Genomic DNA, 23,600 nt, shown 5'->3' on the forward strand with positions numbered 1-23,600 from the left:
CCCAAGTACTTGAGCCTCCCTGCTCCGAGGCCCTCAAAACAGCAAGTTCTCTGTGATAAGAGGGCATTGGAACCCCTCAGCTCACGTTCCCTGAGGGGTGTGCCCCCTGGCCCAGGGTCCAAGCCCGGAATCTCCCTGCGCGCATCTGGGCCAGGTCCCCAGCGAGCCTCTTCCCCTCGGGGGCCGCTCACCTCTGCAGGTCCTTTCGTCCCTGGCCAGGGCGAAGCCAACCGGGCAGGAGCAGGAGAAGCGGCCAGGTGCATTGTGGCAGGAGTGGGAGCAGGGCCGGGGGCTGTCGGAGCACTCGTCCCTGTCTGCGGGGAGGGGAGGGGTCTGACGGTCCGTGCTCCCAGGCCCTCCCGCCAGCTTGCCCCTCCTAGGCCAGGAGGCCTCCCTCGTCCGTGCCGGGGAGGGGAGGGTGCTCACCCACACAGAACTCTCCCTGGGCGTCCAGCTCAAAGCCCTCCGGGCAGCCAACCTCATTCTCTTCTGCAAGGCAAAGGGGACAGGCCCTGAGTTCACGTGGGCCCCAGGGCCCAAGGGGCCTGGCGAGAGATGGCCCAGGCTCATCTGGGGGCCCTGGCTGGGGCCGTGGGAGCTGGGGAGACTGACAGGGCCTCACCAGCTTGCAGAGCCGTGGAGAGCTGGAAGTGCAGGGCCTCGGCCTCGGGGTCGAAGGCCGAGCTGATAGCGGAGGCCCGCAGGTGCTGCACCAGCTGGGGCTGGGGGCCCTGGGCCGCGCTGTACCGGATGCTGTGGTTGCAGCGCAGGAATGAGCGGAGGCTATCCTGCAGGAAGCTCTGCGTGGAGCCCACGAAGAGCCGGCCGGGCCCCGTCTGCACATACCGCTCCTCGAAGTCCTGGGCGGGGTGGGGGGTGGGGGGACAAGGACATCAGGGTACCAACTTCCAAGGGGTGAGGGACCCTCAGTCCCCAACTGGGGGGCGTGGGCCTTTCAGCTCTGCTTCCAACCAGCTGGGCTCCCTCGGGCTCTTGGGGAAGCTGGACCCAGAGCATCTTCCCACTGGGGGGCTGGTCCTCCCCTAAGTCCAGCCAGGCCAGGCTCAGCCCCTGCTGGGGGTCCAGGAAGGAAAGTGGCTTGGCTGCTTGTGGGTGACAGTGGTAGGGGTGAGGGGCATAGGGACAGGACCTCCCACTCTCTCTCGCCCACCCCACCTGCACACCCCAGGGCTCGCCCCGCTCCCCGATACAACCTGCACTTGCAGATCTGCATCCGCTAGGCTCTCGGGGACGATGCCATTGACCACCACATCGAGGAGCAGGAGGCCGTTGGGATCCAGGCCCCGGGCCACCTGGGTCATAGTGAGCAGCTCCCCTGCAACCCACCCAACCCCCCAAGGCTGGAGTCACCATGGGGGAGAGGCCCAGGGCTCAGACCTCAGCCCCACCTGGCCCACCTCCGGGAAGACCACCCCCGCCCAGCCCCCCGCTTACCTGTGGCAAATTCCACATGTGACTCCTGCTGGAAGCTGCCACCCGTCAGGGAGTGGCCGTTAAGGGCGTCTCCACTCTCTCCAGCCAGGGCCCAGTAGATGGGGGCGATGGTGACCACGAGCACCCGCATCAGAGGCCCTGGATAGGGTGGACACACAGGCTGGATCCTAAGGGCAGCTGCTCTCCCGCTCAAGGTCTCTCTGTGGCTCCCTATTGCCCCAGTAGGAGAGATCGGTCCCTTCCCCCCACCGCCCAGGCCCAGCTTTGTGATTACCTGGGCCAGAACCTGAGAAGTGGTGAAGACAATATCTACTACATGGACTAATTGTGAAAATTAGCAAAATATATTTATGCAGAGAAGTCTATTTAGTATTCAATTGAATTCAATAAATACTCAGGGCTACTGGGTCACCACAGAGCCCAGAACAGTATAGACCATCACTGTATACATGCTGGACCAAGTTGAAAATTAACCAGGTCTCCTAACTTGTAGACACCTTCCATAAGAGCCTGGGAGACACAGGATTTTTCTAAACCACTGACTTGGAAAAAGGAGCCAAAAAAAAAAAAATTCCTGGACAAGGATTCACAGATCTCTTATGAAGCTCAGCCTCCTCTTGGGGCAGGTGGGATCTGGGACTGGGGGAAGGGGGAACCCTGCTGGCTTAGGGCCAGGGATGGTCCAGCTTCTCGGCCAAACTGCTGGCTCAGAAGAGGCGCAAGAGGGCTGATGTTCACGGGAGCTAGCTGGACCCCCCTGCCTGGGAGCAGAACCTTCTTGGCCTCTTTGTCTCTGCTTCCACTAAACAGAGCCTGAGCGCCTGGCCTGGAGCCAGAGGCTTCTCCATAGCTCCTGCTCCTGCAGCTGGAAGAAAAGCAGCTGCATCTGGGCTGTGTCTCACTCGCTCTCTACTGACAGCAAGCAGCCTGGAGTGACCCCCTGCAGCTCCGCCCTATTCCCCCCAGCCAGGGCTGACACAGTCTGTGGTCAAGGGTAGTGCTGGAGGGGCTGCTTGTAGCAAAACCCCTTTCAGCACGACCCTCTCCCCGCTCTGGACCCCCATGAGGGGATGTAGGAGCCCCTGGGCTGGGTGAGATGGTAGGGTCTGTTACAGCAGCATTTATAATGTCTCTCCAGAACATTCCATCTGCGTGCATGTGTGCTAAGTTGCTTTAGTCATGTCCCACTCTTTGTGACCCTAATTCCACCTGCGTGCATGTGTGCTAAGTTGCTTTAGTCATGTCCCACTCTTTGTGACCCTATGGATTGTAACCCGCCAGCCTCCCCTGTCTGTGGGATTTCCCAGGCAAGAATGCTGGAGTGGGTTGCCATGCCCTCCTCCAGGGGATCTTCCCGACCCAGGGATAGAACCTGCGTCTCTTACATCTCCTGCACTGGAAGGTGGGGTCTTCGCACTAGTACCACCTGGGAAGCCCATCTGCTTAGAACACACCACTTTATGAATCTGTTTGTGAGTGGACATTTCTTGATTCTCCAGGCCTTCTAGATAATTTTATTCTCTACGTTCCCCATGTCTGTCCCCTCCATCCTGAATCCCTCACTTCTTACTGATGATCCCTCGGCTTCCCTGGCAGCTCTTGCCTTAACAGTGGAGAAAACCTCCCACGGCAATCAATGGGGGCAAAAAGGCACGATCTGACCCTGCATTCATATAAACCTGGTCATTTCACACTCTGTCAGGCTGATGTTTTTAAAAAATATATCTGGCTGCTCCAGGTCTTAGTTGCAGCATCCAGGATCTAGTTCCCTGACCAGGGATCAAACCCCGGCCCCCTGCATTGGGGGCGTAGAGTGTTAGCCACTGGGCCACCAGGCAAGTCCCCCTTGGGCTGATTTTAAATGCAGTTTATTTTGTTTGGTTGGGGGCTGTGGGGTGGGAAGGAAGTGGTCCCCACCTCCACCTACTTTGGTTTGGATTCAGCTGGAGTCAGAGGGTCTTCTGGCCCCCACTTACCCACACTTGTGGGGATGTGGCTGATGCTGCTGCGGATTGTGGGGACCCCGGAACGTGCCTCCTGTTGCACGCTGGTGTTGAGGACGGCTGCACCAAATTTCTGGCCGTTGATCACCCCGATCATGCTGCCCCGGCTCCCCCGGGGCTCTCCTGTGAGGAAGGAAGAGAACGAGAGGGACACTATCCGCCTCTGTGCCCTCAAGGCTACGCAGGTGCTGTTGTCCATTTTCCTGAAGGAGTAAACTGAGGCTCAGAGAGAGGCAGGGACTTGCTCAAGGACACACAGCTCGTGGGTGATGAATTCGACACCTAGGGGATCCTGGCTTCGAGAGAGACGGGGGGCATTTAAGAGGAAGCCCTTGCAGAGATGGTTCCAGCTTCTCATTCCAACACCTTCTTGAAAAGCTGGGCAAGTCAGGCTCCCATGCCACACTGGAGTTGGTTCCTCTATAAAATGAAGAGGTGGGACCACAGATGTGCCAAATACCTGTTGGGTTCTAAAATGCCAGGTGATGGGGGGTGGTGGCTGGCACACCGGAGGAGCCAGGGTAGAGAGGCAGGGCACCGAGCCAGGAACTAGATGCCACCACCTGAACACCTCCCATTCCATCAGTGTAGTCCTGGCTCCAGCCACCCTGCCGCTGGCCCTGCTGGGTTGGGCTGGGTTTCTAGCAGCCGCCAGGCAGTCTGCTGGCAGACGCTCTTGAACACTAATCAAATGGACGGTACGGGCACAGGGGGGTGCTTCCTCTGCCTAATGGGCCAGCTGTCTCGTCTGGACAGATGGCATTCCAGGGGGCAAGAGAACAGAAGCTAGTCTGACTCTCCACTCACCAGCCCTCAGGGGAAATTAACAAGAAATTGCCAATGATCTGTCGAAAAAATAACATAAAACACTCAACTGCCAAGATCCTAAGTGGGTAAATCAGGGGGCTGGTTGATTTTGGATTCCAGGAAGCAGTGCCATTGCCTGCTGGGGTTTGATGAGATTTGATGCCCATCTGGGATGTCTCCTGTCAATATCTGCAGCTCTGGGGTTTATCGGGGGAATAGGGAAAGGCCATGAACCTAACCCTGGCCTTGTAATAAGGGGGCAAGGAAGGAACTGGGAGCAGCAGGTAAAACGGCAGCACTATGGCCCTGGCAGCTGTAGAAGGGGACAGAAACTGGAGGTCAGGGATGACAAGCCACTGTCAACTTCCTCAGATGCGGGGTGACTCAGCAGCTTCTTGTCCCCCACAAGGCCAGGATGCTCCCCCCATCCTGGAGAGGGGTAGTGGGCCTCAAAGCCTTTGGACATCTTTTACCTAGCAATGTCTCCTGAAGGAGTGTATCCTGTAGAAATATTCAGGCCAGCACACAGAGATGTGTACTACAGGATGGTTTTCAGAGGGGAAACTGGAAAGGAAAAACCTGTTGCTTGTTTAATGAAGCCAACAGCAATTATGTTTTAAAAAATGTTCCTGTGGGACTTCCCTGGTGGTCCTGGGGTTAAGACTCAGCACTCCCAACTCAGGCAGCATGGGTTCAATCCCTGATCAAGGAAGATCTCACTGCCGTGTGGTGCAGCCAAAAAAATTGTTTTCTATTACAAATGAAAATGTTCCTATGAAATGATATGAAACCATCACAGGTGTGGACTAGGCTTACTGTCACGGAATATTGTCTGTAATAGAGTAAGAAAGATGGCAGTTTGTAAACACAACTTGTACATTTGAACACATTTGTAAAAAGAAAAAAAATATATATCTTTACATTCAGAGAAAAGGGTACAAATATACACCCCTAATAATTACCTGAGCTATTTCTGATAACTGAATTATCAGAGATAACTGATCACTATTTTTATCTTCATGGATTTAAAAAAAATTTTCTGGCCTTTCTACAGTTAACATATATGAGTTAATATAATAATAAAAATTAGTTGTTTCCATTAAAAAAGTAAGGAAGCTGTTATGGATTGAACTGTGTCCTCCTAAAAAGATGTGTTGAAGTCTTAATCCTCAGTACCTGAGCGTGTGACCTTATTTGAAGATAGGGTCTGTACAGAGGTAACCAAGTTAACATGAGGTCAGGAAAGTAGGCCCTAATCTGATATGCTGCTGCTGCTAAGTCGCTTCAGTCGTGTCCGACCCTGTGCGACCCCATAGACAGCAGCCCACCCGGCTCATCCGTCCCTGGGATTCTCCAGTCAAGAACACTGGAGTGGGTTGCTATTTCCTTCTCCAATGCATGAAAGTGAAAAGTGAAAGTGAAGTTGATCAGTCATGTCCGACTCTTTGCGACCCCAGGGACTGCAGCCTACCAGGCTCCTCAGTCCGTGGGATTTTTCCAGGCAAGAGTACCGGAGTGGGGTTCCATTGCCTTCTCTGAATCTGATAGGACTGGGATCCTTATATAAAGGAGAATTTTAAGACAGACATGAGCACAGGAGGAATGCCATGTGATCATAGAGGCAGAGACCAAAGTGATGCTTCTACAACCAAGGGGGTCTAAAGACTGTCACCAGGGACTTCTCTGCCGATCCAGTGGATAAAACTCTGCACTGCCTTTGTGGGGGCCTTGGGTTTGATCCCTGGTCAAGGAATAAGATACTGCAGGCCATGTGATGTGGCCAAAAAATCAAAATCAAAATAAAGACTGCCAGCAAACTACCAGAAGCTAGAGGAGAGGGCTGGATAGATTCTCTGTTACAGATTTTAGAGGCAACCAACCATGCTGACACCTTGATCTTAGATTTCCACCCTCCTGTGAGATCATACATTTCTGTTGCTTCAGGCCGCCCAGTTTGTGCTATTTTGTTATAGCACATTCAGGAAACTAACCCAGAGGCCATGTGAAGAGCTCTGTGGTTGGGGTGGGAGCTTTTCAACAGGACAGGGTAAGAACTGAAATAAAGGGAAGGTCTGCTCAGACCTGCAGTTGCTCTAGAGACAGCATCTGTGGCTGGGTGTCAGAGAACCACTGGGTTTTCAGAACTGCATGTGTCTGTGTTCCATCCCCTGCAGGAGATGAGGAGACCAAAAAGGCCAGAAAGAGTCCCACTGTTGGTTGGCAGTGGGTTTTGAGTGGGTTTTCAAGTGGTCAAGTGTCGATTCCCAATCAAGTCAGTGCGGAGGTGCTGCATGGAGAAGTGCTCTGTGGAGAAGGAATCTGATGTTGTGGGTGGTGATAGATTAGTGATGTCTGCCATGGACAGGGACAGAGCTACAGAGCCACAAATATGGAGTATTTCCTACAGATGCACAGAAAGAATATATTTTGTGACTTTCTTTTATGCAATCTCAGTCATTTTAGTGCAGTTTCTCAGCATAGTCCTTTACCAAATTTTAAAGTTTGATCTGACCTAAAGGAAACATAAGCTGACTGAGGAGACCTGAGATGTCAGGGTTTAGTTACAGCAGGAGGTAGCATCCATTACTGACCACCTACCACGGCCAGGCAGAGCTTGGAGCAACTCTAATTCACAGACTTCACCACAACCCCCAAGGTGGGCACAATGGACACCCTTGCTTTACTCTGCCACATTATAGGATCGTGTGTGCCCAAAGGGGCTTTCCAGGTGGCTCAATGGGTAAAGAACCCGCCTGGCAATGCAGGAGATGCAGGCAGACGCAGGTTCGATCCCCGGATCGAGAAGAATCTCCTGGAAGAGGGCATGACAACCCACTCCAGTATTCTTGCCTGGAGAATCCCCATGGACAGAGAAGCCTGGTGGGTTACAGTCCATAGAATCACAAGATACAACTGAAGCGACTGAGCACGCACATGCTCAATCCTTTGTGTCCAATCAAAGCACACCAGTGAGTGCCAGTTAAGCTGGAAGGGCTAGGATCCAAGAGGAGGGGCAAACACCCAGCATTTCAGAGCCTCAGTTTCTCCAAGTGTAAAGGGTAGGGTAGACAAGATGACCATTAAGGCCCTTTGAGCTGGTTCATTCTAAGTCTGTGACTCCAGGCAAAAAGAAGAGTCAGGGAGCTGACAGGATATTGATCCAGGAGCCCCCCAAGCAACACACAGATCCCCATCAGGCAAGGGATCCCACCCCCATCCATGAAGACCTGGGCAGGGGTGCCCCATACCTCTCACGACCAGGAACGCCCGGGCCGTGGCAGAGCCCAGGAGGTTGTGAGCAACGCACTCATATGGGCCCGCATCTCCGGCCTCCACTCGCTCCAGCCACAGGCTCCCGTCTGGCAGGGTCTGGAGCCGCTGGCTGGCCCGCACGGGCTGGCCCGCTCGCAGCCACTCCATCGTGGGTGCCGGCTCTCCGGAGGCCTGGCACCGCAGGGCCACAGAATCCCCAGATCTCACTGTCACGTCCTGGGGCTTCACCTGGAACACCGGGGCACCTGCGGGAGGCCCAGGACAGCTTTCAGGAACATTTCAGTATTTTTGCACACAGGCTCAGCGCGCAGATATTGAAGGTTCAGTTCTAGACCATGGCAACAAAGCAAGGATCATAATAAAACAAATCACATGAACCTTTTGGTTTCCTAGTGCATACAGAAAGTATGTTTAGGGAATTTCCTGGCAGTTCAGTGGTTAAGACTCCACACCTCCACTGCAGGGGGCACGGGTTTGATCCTTGGTCAGAGAATTTAAGGTCCCGCATGCCATGTGATGCGGACAAAAAAAAATAAGAAGGAAAAAAAAGTTTACACTATATACTGTAGTCTTAAGTGTGCAATAGCATTATGCCAAAAAGTACAATCTATATATCTTAATTTCAAAATAATTGATGACTAAAAATGCTGACCATCATCTGAGCCTTCAGTGAGTCACAATCTTTTTGGTGGGAGAGTTTGAACTAGTTCGAGAATCATCATAATGTGACACAGAGATACTAAGTGAGCCAATGCTGTTGGGAAAGTGGTGCCAGCAGACTTGCTCGACGCAGGGCTGCCACAAGCCTTCAGTTTGTAAAAAATGCAGTATTGGCAAAGTGCAATAAAGTGGAGCACAATAAAACGAGGTGTGCCTGTATTCAAGTGGCCGGTATTCATTCAGACAGACTAGAAAACACGGAGGCAAAGCACCCTCCCACTCTAATACTCGTTTCGGAGTATTTCCTTCTTGACAGTGTTTCCTGATGAGAATGTGCTCAGATCGCCCTTCTTTCTCTTTCTTCTTCCTTAATTCTATAACAGATCATAAGGACCTTTCCTGGCATTCAATATGCGTCTTTAGTGACCACTTGGTGTTCCTGTGTGGGCAGGTTACAATTTGCTGAACCGGGTCCCTATTAGAGGACATTGAGCTTGTTCCCAGTGAAGCCCTGCCATCTGCTAGAAGTGCCTCTGCTTGACACCAGGGTACACGGCAGACGTGGGCTCTCTCACCCACAGGTGAGTGGTTCTCACGAGTCACGCCCTGATCCTCAGGTTTCTCCTCTGAAAATAATCATTCCTGTCTACTCACTACTACGGACCCCCTAGAGCGGCTAGAATGAAAAGGATGAAGAATGCCCAGTGCTGGTGAGGCCCAGCCAAACTCTCACCCTGCAGGGGGAGAAGCGTGTCATCACCACGGAAACCGTTTGCCAGCGTATTTGTTTCCCGTGGCTGCTGAAACAAATGGCCACAGACTGAATGGTTTAAAACAGCAAAAATTTGTTCTCACACAGTTCTGGAGGCCAGGAGTCCCAGGTTAATCGTTTCAGGGCTCCATGTGAGGAGCTGTTCCTTGCCTCTTACAGCTTTCGGGGGGCTTCTGGCAATCAGTGGCTTGAATCCCGTAGCTGAATCACTGCACCGTCTACCTCCATCTTAACATCTTATTCCCTCCTCTTGCTTCCTCCCTGTGTGTGTGTGTGTGTGTGTGTGTGTGTGTGTGTATGTGTGTGTGTCTCTCTCTAATGCCCCTTTGCTTCTCTCTTACAAGAACACTTGCTAGCATTCAGAGCTCACCAAGATGATTCGAGACAACCTCCTTATCTCAAGATCCTTAACTTAATTGCATCTGCAAAGATTCTTTTTCCAAGTAAGATAATATTACATGGGAAAAGGATCCGACCAAGAAGAGATACGTGTATATGTATAACTGAATCACTTTGCTATACATCTGAAATGAACATAGCACTATCAATCAACTATATTCCAATATAAAATAAAAAGTAAATTAAAAAAATAAGAATCACAGGTCCTGGAGACTAGGATGTGGCCGCATCTTCGGGAGCCACGTGTAGTCTCCCGCAGCCAGCACGGCAATTCCACTCCCGCGTGTGAATTTTCTCACTTGAAAACCTGTGGGGACTTCCCTGGAGGTCCAGTGGTTAAGACTCCATGCCTCCAGTGTGGTGTGGGTTCGATCCCTGGTCAGGGAGCTAGGATCCCACATGCCACGCAGTGAGGATAGGAAAAAATTGTGTAAAAACCATATAACATAAAATTTACCATCTTGCTCATTGCTAAGGACACAGTTCAGTCGTGTTGAGTGTATTTGCATTTCGTGCAACTGTCACCACCGTTCACCCCCAGAACTTTTTCATTTTGCCAAACCGACACTCTGTATCCATTAAACACTAAATCCACATTTCCTGCACCCAGCCCTTGGCCCCCACCGTCTTACTACCCGTTTCTATGAATCTGATTACTCTAGGGATCTCATACAATTAGAATTACATAGTATCTGTCTCTTGGTGACTGGCTCATTTAACGTAACGTCCTCCAGGTTCCCCCATGCCATAGCATGTGACAGAGCTTCCTTCTTTTTCAAGGGTGGGGCGTTTTTAATGTGAATGGGTGGATTTTATGGCATATAAATTGTGTGTCAATAAAGCTATATTTTTTTAAAAGGCAAAGCTCTGGACAGTGATTCCCTTGGGAGGGGGGTAGAGCCCGGAAGGTGGCGTGATGGGGGGAGGGTCTGGGAGCTGACACTGCTCTGGTTCTGGATCGTGTGACGAACATTCACTGAGCTGTGCTCTTGCAACATGTGCCCTCCTCCTTGTGTGTTAATCTTCACACAAGAGTTTCATTAAAAATCCCTATTTATTTCTGTTTTGTAAATACATTCATTTGTACCATATTTTTCTGATTCCACATATAAGCAGTACCATATGGTATTGTCTTTCTCTGTCTAATTTACTTCATTCACTATGACAAGCTCTAGGTCCATTCATGCTGCAAATGGCATTATTTCATTCCAGAGTTGGGGGGAGGGGCAAACTGAGAGATGGGGATTGACGTATACACACTGCTGCTGCTGCTGCTGCTAAGTCACTTCAGTCGTGTCTGTGCAACTCCATAGACGGCAGCCCACCAGGCTTCCCCATCCCTGGGATTCTCCAGGCAAGAACACTGGAGTGGGTCGCCATTTCCTTCTCCAATGCATGAAAGTGAAAAGTGAAAGTGAAGTCGCTCAGTTGTGTCCGACTCTAGCCACCCCATGGACTGCAGCCTACCAGACTCCTCCGTCCATGGGATTTTCTAGGCAAAAGTACTGGAGTGGGGTGCCATTGCCTTCTGCACATATACACACTACTACATGTAAAATAGATAACTAACAGGGACCTATTGCATAGCAAAGGGCACTCCATACTCCATGTGGGATGACCTACATGGGAAAAGAATCTTAAAAAAGAGTGGATATATGTGTATGCATGACTGTTCCACTTTACTGTACAGCAGAAACTAACACAACATTATACTAGTAAATCAACTATACTCCAATAAAAACTTTTAAAATTCCTATTTAGACTGTTTCATAAGGTTATTTTGAGGCTCACAAGGTGCTTTGTTAGTTATAAGCTGCTTGGCAAATGTAGGAGCTGTCGTGATCATCTTGGTGACAGTTTTGAGTTCTTTTTTTTAACTTTTTATTTATTTGGCTGTGCCTTGCAGCGTGTGGGATCTTCGTTGCCCAGCCAGGGATCAAACCCATACCCCTGCATCGGAAGCGTGGAGACTTAACTAGCGGACCACCAGGGAAGTCCCTTGAGTTCTGCATAACAGGTTCCCCCAGGCCTGGCCGCTGGGTACCCAGGACTCACCAGCCTCTGATTCCCATCCCACGTTGCAGAGACAATTCATGGGACTTCAACTGCGTGTTCTGAGTAAATATTCAGACTGGCCTTCCTGTCCCATCAGACAGCCACAGCCTCAGCACAGCTGCCCCCTGAGGACCCCCGTCACCTGGTGCCCCCCGCCCAGGGCCCAGGAAATGTGGGCTGGAGACTCACTCTGCAGTGCAAGGACCACCACTTTCTCCACCGCGCCCAGCTCATTCTCTGCCAGGCACTGGTACTGTCCTGCGTCGTCCATCTGCAGGCGGGCACAGGAGGGGGCATGGAGTTCAGGAGAGGAGGGCGAGGGCGGCGGGGAGCATCTGGGGACAGCTGGACACAGGAAGGGGCCCCTGGAGCAAGGCCCACCTAACCGGGAAGGAGCTGAGAGCCCAAACCAGCCAGGGGCCCACGCATTCCATCAGCTGGGCAGACGTGGCCGCTACGCTGTAGAATCCAGAGAGGAAACCCTGCCCCTTTCATACTTGCAGCTTAAGGGTGGTGGCGGTTCATGACTCTAAGTGGAGCCATATGCTGCCAAAGCATGCTTGAGATCCACCTCTTCTAAATTATGTACATTAAAGTATTATGACACCACAGCACATCATTAGGGATGCCTTTAAAAAAAAAAAAAGTCTGGGCAACACTGAGTTAGAAAGAACAGGTTTCTGAACTGCAGGCTCCTTGGGTGCACAGCTGCAAGACTTCCGGGGTAGGAGGGAGGGTTTGCAGCACTTCCTGGCCCTGGTGAAAGGGAAGACTTCGTCCTAGGATATCCATGACCACGGCAATGAGGCAACTCGGGAAGAATGCTGGCTCAGATTCACTTCCGAGGGGCAGTACCGCCATGAGATGGAGCTAGGGGCAGCCAAGGCCAGGGTCCACACCCAGAAGATCATATCCGGGAGGCCACTCCCAAGGGACTCTAAGCGGGAGGCATGGCATGCAATTAGGAGTGCCAAGTTGGGCGTCAGTCCAAGATGAGACCGGCTCTGGCTCCCCTGCTTAGCACCTTGAACCCATTACTAGAGCATGACCATGTCTCTGGAGACTCAGTTTCCCCATCTCTAAAATGGGGATGATAGGATCGTTGTAAGCATCAAATGAGATCACACTTACTAAGTGGAGGCACAGTGCCTGGCCCCACAATGTAAATATGCAGGTCAGGGAAGCCCTGTCGCTGCTACTATAGCTGTCTTGATACCAGTCTGAGACAGGCTCCCAAATAAGTGAGATCAAGGACCTCTAAAGTGAGTCCATGACAGCCCCGAACTGTGGGTTTCTGCGCAGCCACTGGGACTTGGGACACAGAAGCAAAGGTGAGCAAGCAGAGACTGCCTCTGAGCTCGAGGTTTTGGAAACAGTGTGGAATAGGAATCAGGCTACCTGGGGTGGGGTCTTGACTCAGGTGCTTATTGACTGGGGGCCTTTCTGACCCTCAGTGTCTTCATCTGTAAAACGGGGCACTCTTATCTGCTTACTCTGCTCCACGGGGTGGTTGTCAATTATATATATTAGCATTACCGAGGGGCCAGTCACTCGCAGATACCTGGTGTGGGTCATCTCACTGCACATCTATGACGTGGGATGATTATTAGCCCCATTGAATGGATAAGGTGATTGAGGTGCAGAGAAGTGAAGTCATTGGCTGGAGGTCGCCCTAGTTAGTTGGGGGAGAATCTCTGGGTATGGGCAGGAAAGTGCTTTGTAGACTGTATCAGGTGGTGCCAACCTACTGAACAACTGTCTCGGGCCATCAGACAGAGCAGAGGTTGTCCTGGGTGGCCCCAGCCCAGCCCCGGGCCCCGCCTTGCCTCCGTCCTGCGGATGATCAGTGAGCCATTCTGCAGCCGGTGCCGGAGCCGACCGCCCCGCAGCGGAAGGCCATCTTTGATCCAGTAAATGTCAGGCGTCGGGTCTCCACGGACCGCACAGTCCAGCCGGACGCTGCCTCCGACGGGTTCCACCAGGTAGGAAAATGACTCCCCTTGTAGGACAGGGGCCTCTGTGTCAGGTGACATCAGACAGGGGCTCAGAAAGGAGATTTCCTTTAGGTTAAGCCTCCCACGAATCCATCCCCAAAGGCTTGCCTGCCAGACCCCAAAGACCCACAGAGGCTTCTGCTGGTTTGGCATGGCTGTGTAAAGTTAACTCATTTGGGATAGCAAACAACTTCCATGTCATGGGTCAAGTGCACTAGCTTGGCAGTGGCTGCCAGGAACACCGTGCTGAGAAGGATTTGAAGCTGAGTGGGAATAGTGCTACGATTGATTAGTGATGCCTGAGACAGGCACAGGAGGCGAGAAATGGTATGAGTGTCATATACTCGTAGGGTACTTTGGAAAACAAAGACGACATGATCATTAGGACACCTCTGTCAGACACAGCAACACTAAGACATCTCCAATTCTCATTCCACGCAACACTTAAACCACTCTTGGCTGCCCTGTGCCGGTTTTCACCCTTGCTGGTTTCCTGAGGTTGAATCTACCAACAGTAGAGTCCTGGTGCTGTGGGCAGCTCAATCTGTCCATTGGGCCCCATCCTCCCATCCTAAAGTTGAATCTACAAGTCATGGTGCCATGAGGGTTACTGGGCTGCTCCTGGGGGAGGAGGGCTGTGGGGGGCAACTGGAAGACTGGCGAGATTCTCACTTTGTTTGCCAGGCCCCTGGGCCCCTCCCACACTTACCCTGTTCAGCTGAGGGTAGTGCTGAAGGTCAATGGGTCAGATCTCATTCTACCTACACTCGGGGCATCTGGGCATGCTAAGCCACTTCACTTGTGTCCAACTCTCTACAACCCTATGGACTGTAGCCCATCAGGCTCCTCTGTCCAAGGCTTCTGCAGGCAAGAATACTGGAGTGGGTAGCCATGGCCTCCTGCAGGGGATCTTCCTGACCCAGGGATTGAACCCTCATCTCTTAGATCTACCTGCATTGGCAGGCGGGTTCTTTACCACTACTGCCACCTTGGAAGGCCCAAGACATCTGGGGAGGGTGAAAAATACTGATGCTGGGGCCTCGTCTTTACTGGTCAGGTGAAATCTGGGCCTCGGGGTTTTATGAAATCCCCCAGGAGATTCCAAAGCCCAACCAGGGTGGAGAGGTACTGATTCAGAGATTAGGAGGCTGGTTTCTTAGAAAAGCCACTAAACTGGGTCAGCAGAAGTCTGGAGAAAGACGAGGGGGTCACTCCCTACCCTTCACGTGGACGAAGCTGACCGCCTGCACACGGCCCACTCTGTTCTCCGCCCAGCAGACGTAGGCCCCGCTGTCCTCTCTGGTGACTGCCACCCGCTGCAGCGTGCTGCCCCCGTCCTGCTCGGACACCCCTTCTGTGGCAGAGAAAGAGACGCCCTGTGGAGCTCCAGGCTCAGGGTGCCGGGACCTCCTGCCTGGAACACTTAACTCGGGCCTGGGTATCCAGCAGGTGCTTCATGAAGGCAGTGTCCCTTTCTCTGCTGGAAGCCTAAGCAAGTCAGACCTGATGATGGCAGGCACAGGCCATGTTAGAGGATGCAGCTGAGGACCTGCCTTTTCTCATTTTCAAGTTCACGCTGAGTTTGATGAGTGGCCCGGGTTAGGTCTTTGGGGACCTATTAACACGAGACACTTGTAGAGATGATGCCATGATTTACATACAGATAGGTGCTATGGCCAGCCTTTGATTTCCCTATCATTAGACACGTCCCTACATTAGGAATAAGGGCAAGTGCTTAGCAACTCATCCATTCAACAGACACTTGTTGAGCACCTACTCTATATACCACGGGGCCTGGATAGACCTTGCTGTTGCTCAGTCGCTAAATCACGTCCGACTCTGCGACCCCATGGACTGAGGCATGCCAGGCCTCCCTGTCCCTCACTATCTCCCCAAGTTTGCCAGGTTCGTGTCCATTGAGTCAGTGATGCTATCCAACCCTTGGGCCTCCCAAAATAGAGCCTGAGGTGCAGGTGGAAGGAAAGAGCCCCCCAGGAAAGGAGTTTGCTGAGGGGTTGGGCTGGAGCTTGGTCCCTGTTCCTGGCCCAGAGGTCTCCAGGGTTGAGTCTTTTTTGCAGGCGGCTTCTTGTCAGATCTGACCTGTGACTGGTCACGTAGGGCCACGTGTGTTTGCCCTGTTCCCCCCACGCAGGGCCAAGTCTGGAGACCCAGAACCCACAGGCTGACTGGCACCCTCTTCCCCATCCTCCTCAACCTCCCAGGGTCCCGGGTCCCTGTCCCGCCCGCCCCCAGCAGGCCGAGACCTGTGACCAGCCGGTTGTTGACGGTCCAGCCTATTTGGGGTGTAGGGCTGCCCCTGGCCGCACAGTGAAGCCACAGCTTGTCCCCGAGGCGCAGGCTGCGGTCCCCGGGCAGGGTGGTGAAGACAGGCAGGGCCAGGATGGTGAGATGCACTCGGCGGCGGGCACGGCCCACGGCGTTCTCAGCAGTACAGGTGTAAGTGCCAGCGTCCTGGCTCTGTGGGCAAAGGTACGGGTCAGCCTGAGATCTGCTCCCTCTCCAGCACTGGCCAGCATGTTCCCTGGGGACCTGCTCCCTGGAAGGTTCCCTTGGACCATGCTGCCCAGAGAGGCAAAGTGACTTGCCCCAGGTCACACAGCTGGCAAACGGCTCGGCTTCACCGTTGCACCTCCCTGCCACCTTCATATGGCTAGGCACTGGTTTTCTTTCTGTGGGCCGTGCCATGTGCGGTTTGCCGGATCTTAGTTCCCCACCCAGGGATGGAACCCGCGCCCCCTGCTCTGGGAGCACAGGGTCTTAACCACTGGACCACCAGGGAAGTCCTGGCTGTGTGCTTTGATGAAAGAAGTTTATATTTTAAGGCCAGGACAGGAAAGATGAAACACCAGATTCTCTCTCCGTGTCTTTTTGGGCCTCCCCTTCCCCTCCCTAAAGTGCTTTACTCATTAACCAGACCTCCTCAAAGACGGATGTGCATGCTTGGCCGTAAAGACCAATCTTTTTTCTTTCCTCTGATGCTAGCAACATAACTTCTTAAAAGAAAAGCATTCTTTTACAGCTCTCTAAGCGGGTCACAGTGACTCGCTGCTCACTTTGTATGTGCTTACCTGGAGTATGTGTCTTTGGTGAATTTTATCTACAATACCTGTATCTCATTTTGATGTATGTTTTTTTTGTCCTAAAAATGTATGCGACTGTGTCTTTGATGTCTAACAGGTCCCCTGGGTTATAATCCTCAGTTGGGCTCAAATAAAATTCCCTTTTTAAAAAAATTCTTCATTTGATTGTTTATTGAATTTTCAGCCTTTATCATCCAGGCCTGACCACACACTTGTAACAGTCACTATTCGCTGAGCACTTCTTATGTGCGCAGGACGGGACCTGAGCTCGCTCATCCATCACCCCTGAGGCCAGTCCTCTGAGAGGAGACGTCCCGACGGGGATCTCAACAGGGCTCACCACTGCACATCTGGTTCCCTGTGTGGCAGGATCCCTGGCCCTGAGACTCCCTTAGGTTTGCCCGCCCAGCAGCCAGCCGCCCATCTGACTGGAGAGCAACTTTTCTTCATTATAGCACATGATGCATGCTGACAGGGAAAGGGGGCCCGGGTCCCGTTCACGCCCGTGGCTCAGGTTGAGAACAGTAGGGGCAGTTTGGGGACATGAAGTCATTGCCACGCATCCCTCTCCCTCCCTCCAGGGCTCCTTCCCTCCCCAGGAACTAGCCACAGAGGCCCTGATTCAACTCCATCCTGCCTCTTGGCAACAGCGTGTCTTGGACACCTGGGTACATGCTGAAGCTGTTTCCTCATCTGTTCTTGTTTAGTCACTAAGTTGCTTCTGACTCAGACCCCGCGGACTGTAGCCCACCAGGCTCCTCTGTCCATGGGATTTCCCAGGCCAGAGTACTGGAGTGGGTTGCCATTTCCTTCTCCAGGGGATCTTCCTGACCCAGGGATCGAACTTGGGTCTCCCGCACTGGCAGGCAGATTCTTAAGCACTGAGCCACCGGGGAAGCACTTCCTCATCTGTAGCGGGGGTGATAATACCTGCTTGCCCAGATTCTAGGATTGAGAAGCTGCGCGGGGCTCAGCACAGAGCATGACACACAGTCGGTGCGCAGCAGGCGTCTGCTGCTCCTGCTGTGACTATCATCTCCCTCTGCTCCCAGGGGCCAGACCCTCACCTCCGAGTTTTTCACCAACAGCTCCCCGGAAGGCTGGATGGTGAACTTCCCCTTGGCTCCGGACACAGGCTGGCCATCCTTTTCCCAAGTGACCTTAGGCTCGGGGCTGCCGGTGGCCGTGCAGGGCAAGAGGGCGTGGGCACCCTCGGTGATGGACAGGTCGGGGAGCCCAGTCTTGATCGCAGGCGGGACTGTGCAGGGAAGGGGAGTCCGCTCAGGAACTGGGGCTGGCCTGGGGTGGCTTGCCCCTGTCCCAGTGCCCTTGGCACTTGGCACACCCTCAGCCCCTTCTTCCACCTCACCTGCTGCCTTCCCCCTCACCCCCGACTCCGCTGTCCCCTGGTCATAAGCCATTGCCCGTGGTCTGGCACAACCTGGGGATTTTCTTGCGTTTGGTGAAGCTGTGATGCAGTGACCCCATTCACACACACGCACACACAGGGACTAACACCACAGAAATGACTGTTGCTACTGCAAAGCAAACGTGAACGAAGAGCAACCAGACTCGTTTCCCATGAGAGGTCAGAGGAAGCAGAGAGGACCGGAGTTTCTGTCTGAAGCCAGACCTTGGGCGCGAAAATAGGAGATGTGTTCCTTGAATTCCTTCTAGAACCACCAGCCATGCTGGAATAGGCATGGACGCAGGGACATGCCCCACCTGGGACCAGAGCCAGGCAGAGACTGGAGGGGCTCTCAGGAGTCTCAAAGCCCTTAGCTCACTGGGATCCACTTTGGTCACCCCCCCGGGCCCACCTTGCACCACCAGCCGAGTCTTCCCCACGGCACTGCCTGCGCTGTTCTGGGCGAGGCAGAAATAGTTCCCAGCATCCTCTGGGCTGACATGGATAATCCGCAGCTGTCCACCGGGGAGGACCTGGGTACCGGCCCCTGGATTTGGTGGGGAGGAATTGGGAGCTGGTGGCTGAGGCAGCAGGACCCTTGGGGAGGGCAGGAAGGCTGCTTGGGTGGTTTGGTCTGACCAGGCAAGTGACTTGCTGTGGCCACAGGCTGACTGGGGGACAGGGTAAGCCTGGAAGCTGGACCCAGAGCCCGTCTGGGCTGTCCCCCTCCTCAGTCCCCCATCCCAGCCTCTGAGCGCTCAGGCAGAATGAAGGGCTCTGGGCTGGTGAGGGAAGACAGGAGGGCAGGAGGTGAGTGCCATGCCTCTGGGCAGGGCACGGGCTTTCCAGACCTCTCTGCAGGAGTGGGCAGCCCCAGGACAGGAAGGAGGACCCCAAGAGGGGACTCACCTGCAGGCACACTGAGCCCCTCCTTCTGCCAGGCGATGCTCGGCCGAGGGATGCCCGAGGCCTCGCAGGGCAGCAGCACCTCCTCCTTGGCCACCGCCCAGACCACACTGGGCAGTGGCTTCACCACGGGGGAGGCTGCAAAGGAACAGGGCAGCAGAGGTCCCTGGGGACACCTCCAACCGGGGGGGGGGCGGTCTGAGCACCAGAGAGAAGGCTTCTAAAGGGAATAGGGGGCTCCGGAAACCTCGGAACAGAGGGCATAGGCAGGCTGAGTCTTTTCTCCCAGAGAATCCCCTAGCCCTCCATCTGCTCCCTGCCTCCAGGGCACGGCTGTCTGGCCTGGGGACGCTTACCTTGCACAGTGAGGACCACGTGCTTGTGGGCCATGCCTGCAGCGTTGCGGGCCGCGCAGGTGTAGCGGCCAGTGTGGATGGGGAGGGCCTGCCCGATTTCCAGGGCCCCTGTGGGTGGGAATGGGGCACAGAGAGGGATGAGGGGACCCAGAACGGACATCCCAGGGAGGAAGCCACCTGGGCTCTTACACATCCCACCCTGGTGTCTCTGTTGCGGGCCACTCAACCCGCCTCCCCGCCCATTTGTAAGGAGAATGGGAGAACCTGGGCCTGCCTCTCTCCCTGCCCAGAGCGTAACATGGGAAGGTCCCTTCCGCTCTCTGCATCTTCCAGTCTCTGGGCCAGGTGTACAATGTAGAATCACACAGAATGATCTTTAGGCTTTTCTAGGTGTGATGTGCCTGAATCTGCCACTGCCCCACCTGGAATCCCTGGCCCACCTCCACCTTAGCAAGGTTCCACAGGCCTTCACCCTGTTACCCTTGTGCTCTGCTCAACATTTGCCTCCTTCAGGAAGCCATCCTGGGTTACCACCTCCTCTGTCCTCCGTTTGCCCTCTCTCCCTCAGTGTTGGCTGCTCAGTGAACACCATTTTAACCTTCCCAGGCTGTAAGCTGCACCTTAAGAGTCAGGTAAGGTGGTTTTTAAATCATCCCCTGTAGACCCCTGAGGGCCTCCTGAGTGGGCAAGGGAAGTGAGGCCCGCCTGACTCTGGACTACTCTGCAGCACCCACCCCAGCTCCAAATGGAACCAGAACCTAGCTTCTCTCACGTGTCCGGCTTCCTCATAGCCACTAGTCAGAAGGAAGAGGTCTATTGCTTTGAAAGAGCTGGACAATTACAGATCTGGCCATCGGTTCACATACTTTAGGATTTCCCTAACCAATCAGCTAACAAATACATTTAATTTGGAGAATCCCCGTAAAGTTGCCAACTTTTTATTTTGACAAGCAGACACTTAAGTCACATCTACTACTACTTAAGTCACATCACATCTACTTTCACCTGAATCTCATAAAAACTTTCGACCCCAAATTATTAAGAAAAGCACGGTTTCAGGATAAAGGACAATTCTAATGAGCTAAAACCAGCTGTATGAAAACTCTCACATAGCTCTTATCTTTCTCATTTTGTCATTAAGCAGCACGGATTTACCAGCTAGCATCAAGGACCGACTGATGAATATCAACACTCCAGTGATTGGACGGGGAGACTCAGAGAGGGTCAGAGGGTTCTCCCAGGTCACACAGTGAGGGAATGGCAGAGTCGGGCCAGAACTTTCCATCTTGCGCAACCACCAGGCCCCAGGGGGCTGCTTTCACGGCCTCTGCCCGGGTTCCTTAGTGTCCCCTCTGCAGAGGTCCACGTGGCTCAGCCTTACTCACCTGAAGGAGACACACGGTAGCCGTTGCCTCGCACCCCCAGCCGGGTGCCTGCTTTGCTCCAGGACACGACCGGGGCTGGCACACCCGTGCTGTGGCACGTGAGGACCACGGGTGCCATGATGGTCGCGGTGAAGTCTGTCTGGTCGTCGGCAATGGCGGGAGGCACTGAAACACAGGTCAGGGCTTGCGGTCCCCTGGGGAACGCAGAGCCCTGGGGCCAAGCGGATGAGAAGGACAGACGGACCCAGACACAAGGGCACAGCAGGGATGAGATCTGAAGGAAGAGCAGGTGCGCCTGGGTGAAGGGAAGAGTGTTCACTGCAGAGGGAACAGCACGTGCAAAGGTCCCGAGGTAAGGAGCAAAAAGCTGAGCTGAACCTGGGGGTCAGCAGGGCTGACTTTGTGAGCCCAAGTGACACTGAGCTTTCTATCCTGAGGGCAATGGGCAGCCATGGTGGGAGGGGCTTTTATCTGGGGTGATGACAAGGTCAGATTTTGGTTCAGAACATTCTGGATTTAGGGAGAAGCCTCTCCTACAAGCTCCCACAGGCTGTGCTGGAGTTGGGTTATGTCAGTGTGGGAGGGAAGGATCAGAGAGGGCTTCCTGGAGGAGGTGATTCAGGAAGCAAAGAGAGGAACCCTCAGGTCCTTGCAGGCAGAGAGCGCCCAGGAGAGGGAGACACTGTCCTCAACCTTCACCCCTGACTGTGAATTTCCCATAAGCTGTCAGCCTTGACCCTGAACTCACCATGAACCGTCACCCAGTAGAGCTTGCGGGCCTCGCCCACTCCATTGCTCACCACACACTCAAACAGGGCTGAGTCCTGGGGGCTGGGGTCTTCAAGGAGCAAGGCATTGGAGGGCAGGAGTCTGGATGGACAGACAGACAGTCACCTGCTAAGTGACTGGCTTGGCTGACCTGAAACCAGCCGCCATGGCTTCCCCGCCTGGGGAACTTGGAGGCAGGGCATGTGTCTCCAGACTGTTCCCCTTCCCGTCTTTGGCCCCCAGTGCCGACTCAAAAAGTTTCTCCTAGAATTTTCCACCTTCTAAGGTCTAGCTGTTGAGTTTGTGGGCGTTTTAATGTCTGCGCCTGGGTTTCTCCATAACTCTAGAACGTTTTCTAAAGTCACCACCTAGGATAACTTCTGCAATACAACCACATCCAAAGCCCTGATTAGAACTGCTTGTGTCCAATGAACGCCTGTTTCATCACAAAGCTCCACATGACCCGGCACCTAATACAAGAAACACCTGGTGAATTCACTGCTGAACCGGCTCCCTCAATCCTCCCAGGGATCTGTTCAGGATCACACTTGAGAAACAAGGAGACCAAGGCTGCTACAGGCACTATACGGGTTCAGTCTCAGCCAGCATGAACTTAAGCTTCTAGGTGGGTTTTGAAATAGTGACTGAAGTGGTTTCAAAGGCCATATATTCCCCATTTGGCTGTATGTCCCCAATGCCCCCACCTCCTACCGAGCATCTCCTGTAAAGACCTCCTTGCCCCCTGAGGTCCGGACACAAAAGTTCTGGTGCTGGCTTTGGTGAGTGAGACCCAAGCACGTCCCTACCTCGGTTCTGACCCAAGCAAGTCCCTACCTCAGTTCTGACCCAGCTCCCCGTCTGTGAGATGGGCAAGCCCTCTTCCACCCTGAGGATCTCACAAAGTCCCTGGAAGGACCAGCTCAGCACCTGTAGGCGCCCTGCTGCAGGCGGAAGTCCAGCTTCTGTCCGTCCTTCCACCAGGCCACGAGGGGCTTGGGGGAGCCACTGGCCTCACAGGGCAGTGAGGCTGGGGTGTAAGCGGTCAGGGTCAGGTTGGAGGGGCCGGGGGCGATGGCTGGAGGCTCTGGGGAGAAAGCAGTGATCAGGAGACAGGGTGTGGAATGTGGGCAGGGGCAGGGGGTCTGGTGGGGCTGTGCCCAGAGATGAAGTCGAGGAGCAGGGTTTACTCTTATCCCCTTCAACCCATCCCCGAGGAAGCAGGGACAGGGAGGCAGGAGAAACTCCCCACGTGGGTCTTCCAATGGGCTCCCAAAGCTGGGGTGATGGGACCTTTGCTCACCCTTGAGGTTGGCTTCTCCCTAACTACCTCTCCTTGAATGGGGCCTCCAGGGCAAAATTCCCCAGCAGCCTGCCTGAGGCCAGGTCTCAGCTGCCTCCACCAAGGTGATCAATCAGATTGAAGAGCAGATTAGAGCTTCTGGCTCAGTGATTCTGAGTGTGATACAGCTTGTACATCTTTTATCACTCAATATAATAGTACAGTAGTAACTGTTCCCTGGTGGCTCAGATAGTAAAGCGTCTGTCTACAACGCTGGAGACCCAGGTTCAAACCCTGGGTTGGGAAGATCTCCTGGAGAAGGAAATGGCAACCCATTTCAGTATTCTTGCCTGGAAAATCCCATGGACGGAGGAGCCTGGTAGGCTACAGTCCATGGGGTCGCAGAGTCGGACACGACTGAGCGACTTCACTTCCTAGTAAGTGTATATGTTTGCATAAAAATAAATATGCATCTTTGAGTATACACACTCAAAACTTTTAACCAATGGGCTTCATAGTCAAAAAAACATTTGGAGGCCATTGCTCTTGGCTCCTGACAGCTAGGATGACCCAGAAGCTAAGCAGGACCTGGCCCCGACAGGGAGTGGGTGCTGAAACAAAAAACACACCTTCCCTCGTCTACCTACCAAAGACCTGGAGGTCACGACCCTGCCGATCGGAACCTGCAGGGTTGGATGCCAGGCAGAGATAGTGGCCAGCGTCCTCGGCGAGGACTGGCTGGATCCTCAGGGAACCTTCAGGCAGAACTTGAAACCTGGAACACAGGGCGGGGACCCCTGGTTGTGTCTCCAGCAAGACCCTCCCCTCGGTCCCTCAATTTTCCAGCAAGAAGGTGCTAACTCAGGAGTCCTGCAGGTTTAGGCCAAGGTTGGGGTGGGGTGGGGGTCACGGCCGTGGGCAGCAACCCACATGGCAACCTAGAATCAGAAAGGGTGAGTGGGGCTGCTTCCAGCCTTCC

At 53.7% G+C, this 23,600-nt stretch overlaps 1 protein-coding gene across 1 annotated transcript in view; it reads right to left on the reverse strand.

Moving 5' to 3' along the window:
* Nucleotides 1–23,600, reverse strand: part of HMCN2 (hemicentin 2) — a 178,485-nt gene that overhangs the window by 7,240 nt on the left and 147,645 nt on the right. The window contains exons 74-92 of the mRNA XM_070378841.1: nt 23,269–23,396; nt 22,270–22,426; nt 21,323–21,444; nt 20,575–20,739; nt 19,190–19,297; nt 18,837–18,971; nt 18,340–18,474; nt 17,587–17,777; nt 15,683–15,896; nt 14,638–14,772; nt 13,251–13,441; nt 11,614–11,695; nt 7,514–7,783; nt 3,432–3,581; nt 1,456–1,593; nt 1,215–1,336; nt 623–860; nt 427–489; nt 192–314 (exon numbers count right to left, since the gene is read on the reverse strand). Coding sequence (XP_070234942.1) covers nt 192–314; nt 427–489; nt 623–860; nt 1,215–1,336; nt 1,456–1,593; nt 3,432–3,581; nt 7,514–7,783; nt 11,614–11,695; nt 13,251–13,441; nt 14,638–14,772; nt 15,683–15,896; nt 17,587–17,777; nt 18,340–18,474; nt 18,837–18,971; nt 19,190–19,297; nt 20,575–20,739; nt 21,323–21,444; nt 22,270–22,426; nt 23,269–23,396 — 2,867 coding nt within the window. The remainder of the gene's footprint in view (nt 1–191; nt 315–426; nt 490–622; nt 861–1,214; nt 1,337–1,455; nt 1,594–3,431; nt 3,582–7,513; nt 7,784–11,613; nt 11,696–13,250; nt 13,442–14,637; nt 14,773–15,682; nt 15,897–17,586; nt 17,778–18,339; nt 18,475–18,836; nt 18,972–19,189; nt 19,298–20,574; nt 20,740–21,322; nt 21,445–22,269; nt 22,427–23,268; nt 23,397–23,600) is intronic.

The sequence above is a fragment of the Bos mutus genome, chromosome 11 (assembly GCF_027580195.1).
Source record: "Bos mutus isolate GX-2022 chromosome 11, NWIPB_WYAK_1.1, whole genome shotgun sequence".
Taxonomy (NCBI): domain Eukaryota; kingdom Metazoa; phylum Chordata; class Mammalia; order Artiodactyla; family Bovidae; genus Bos; species Bos mutus.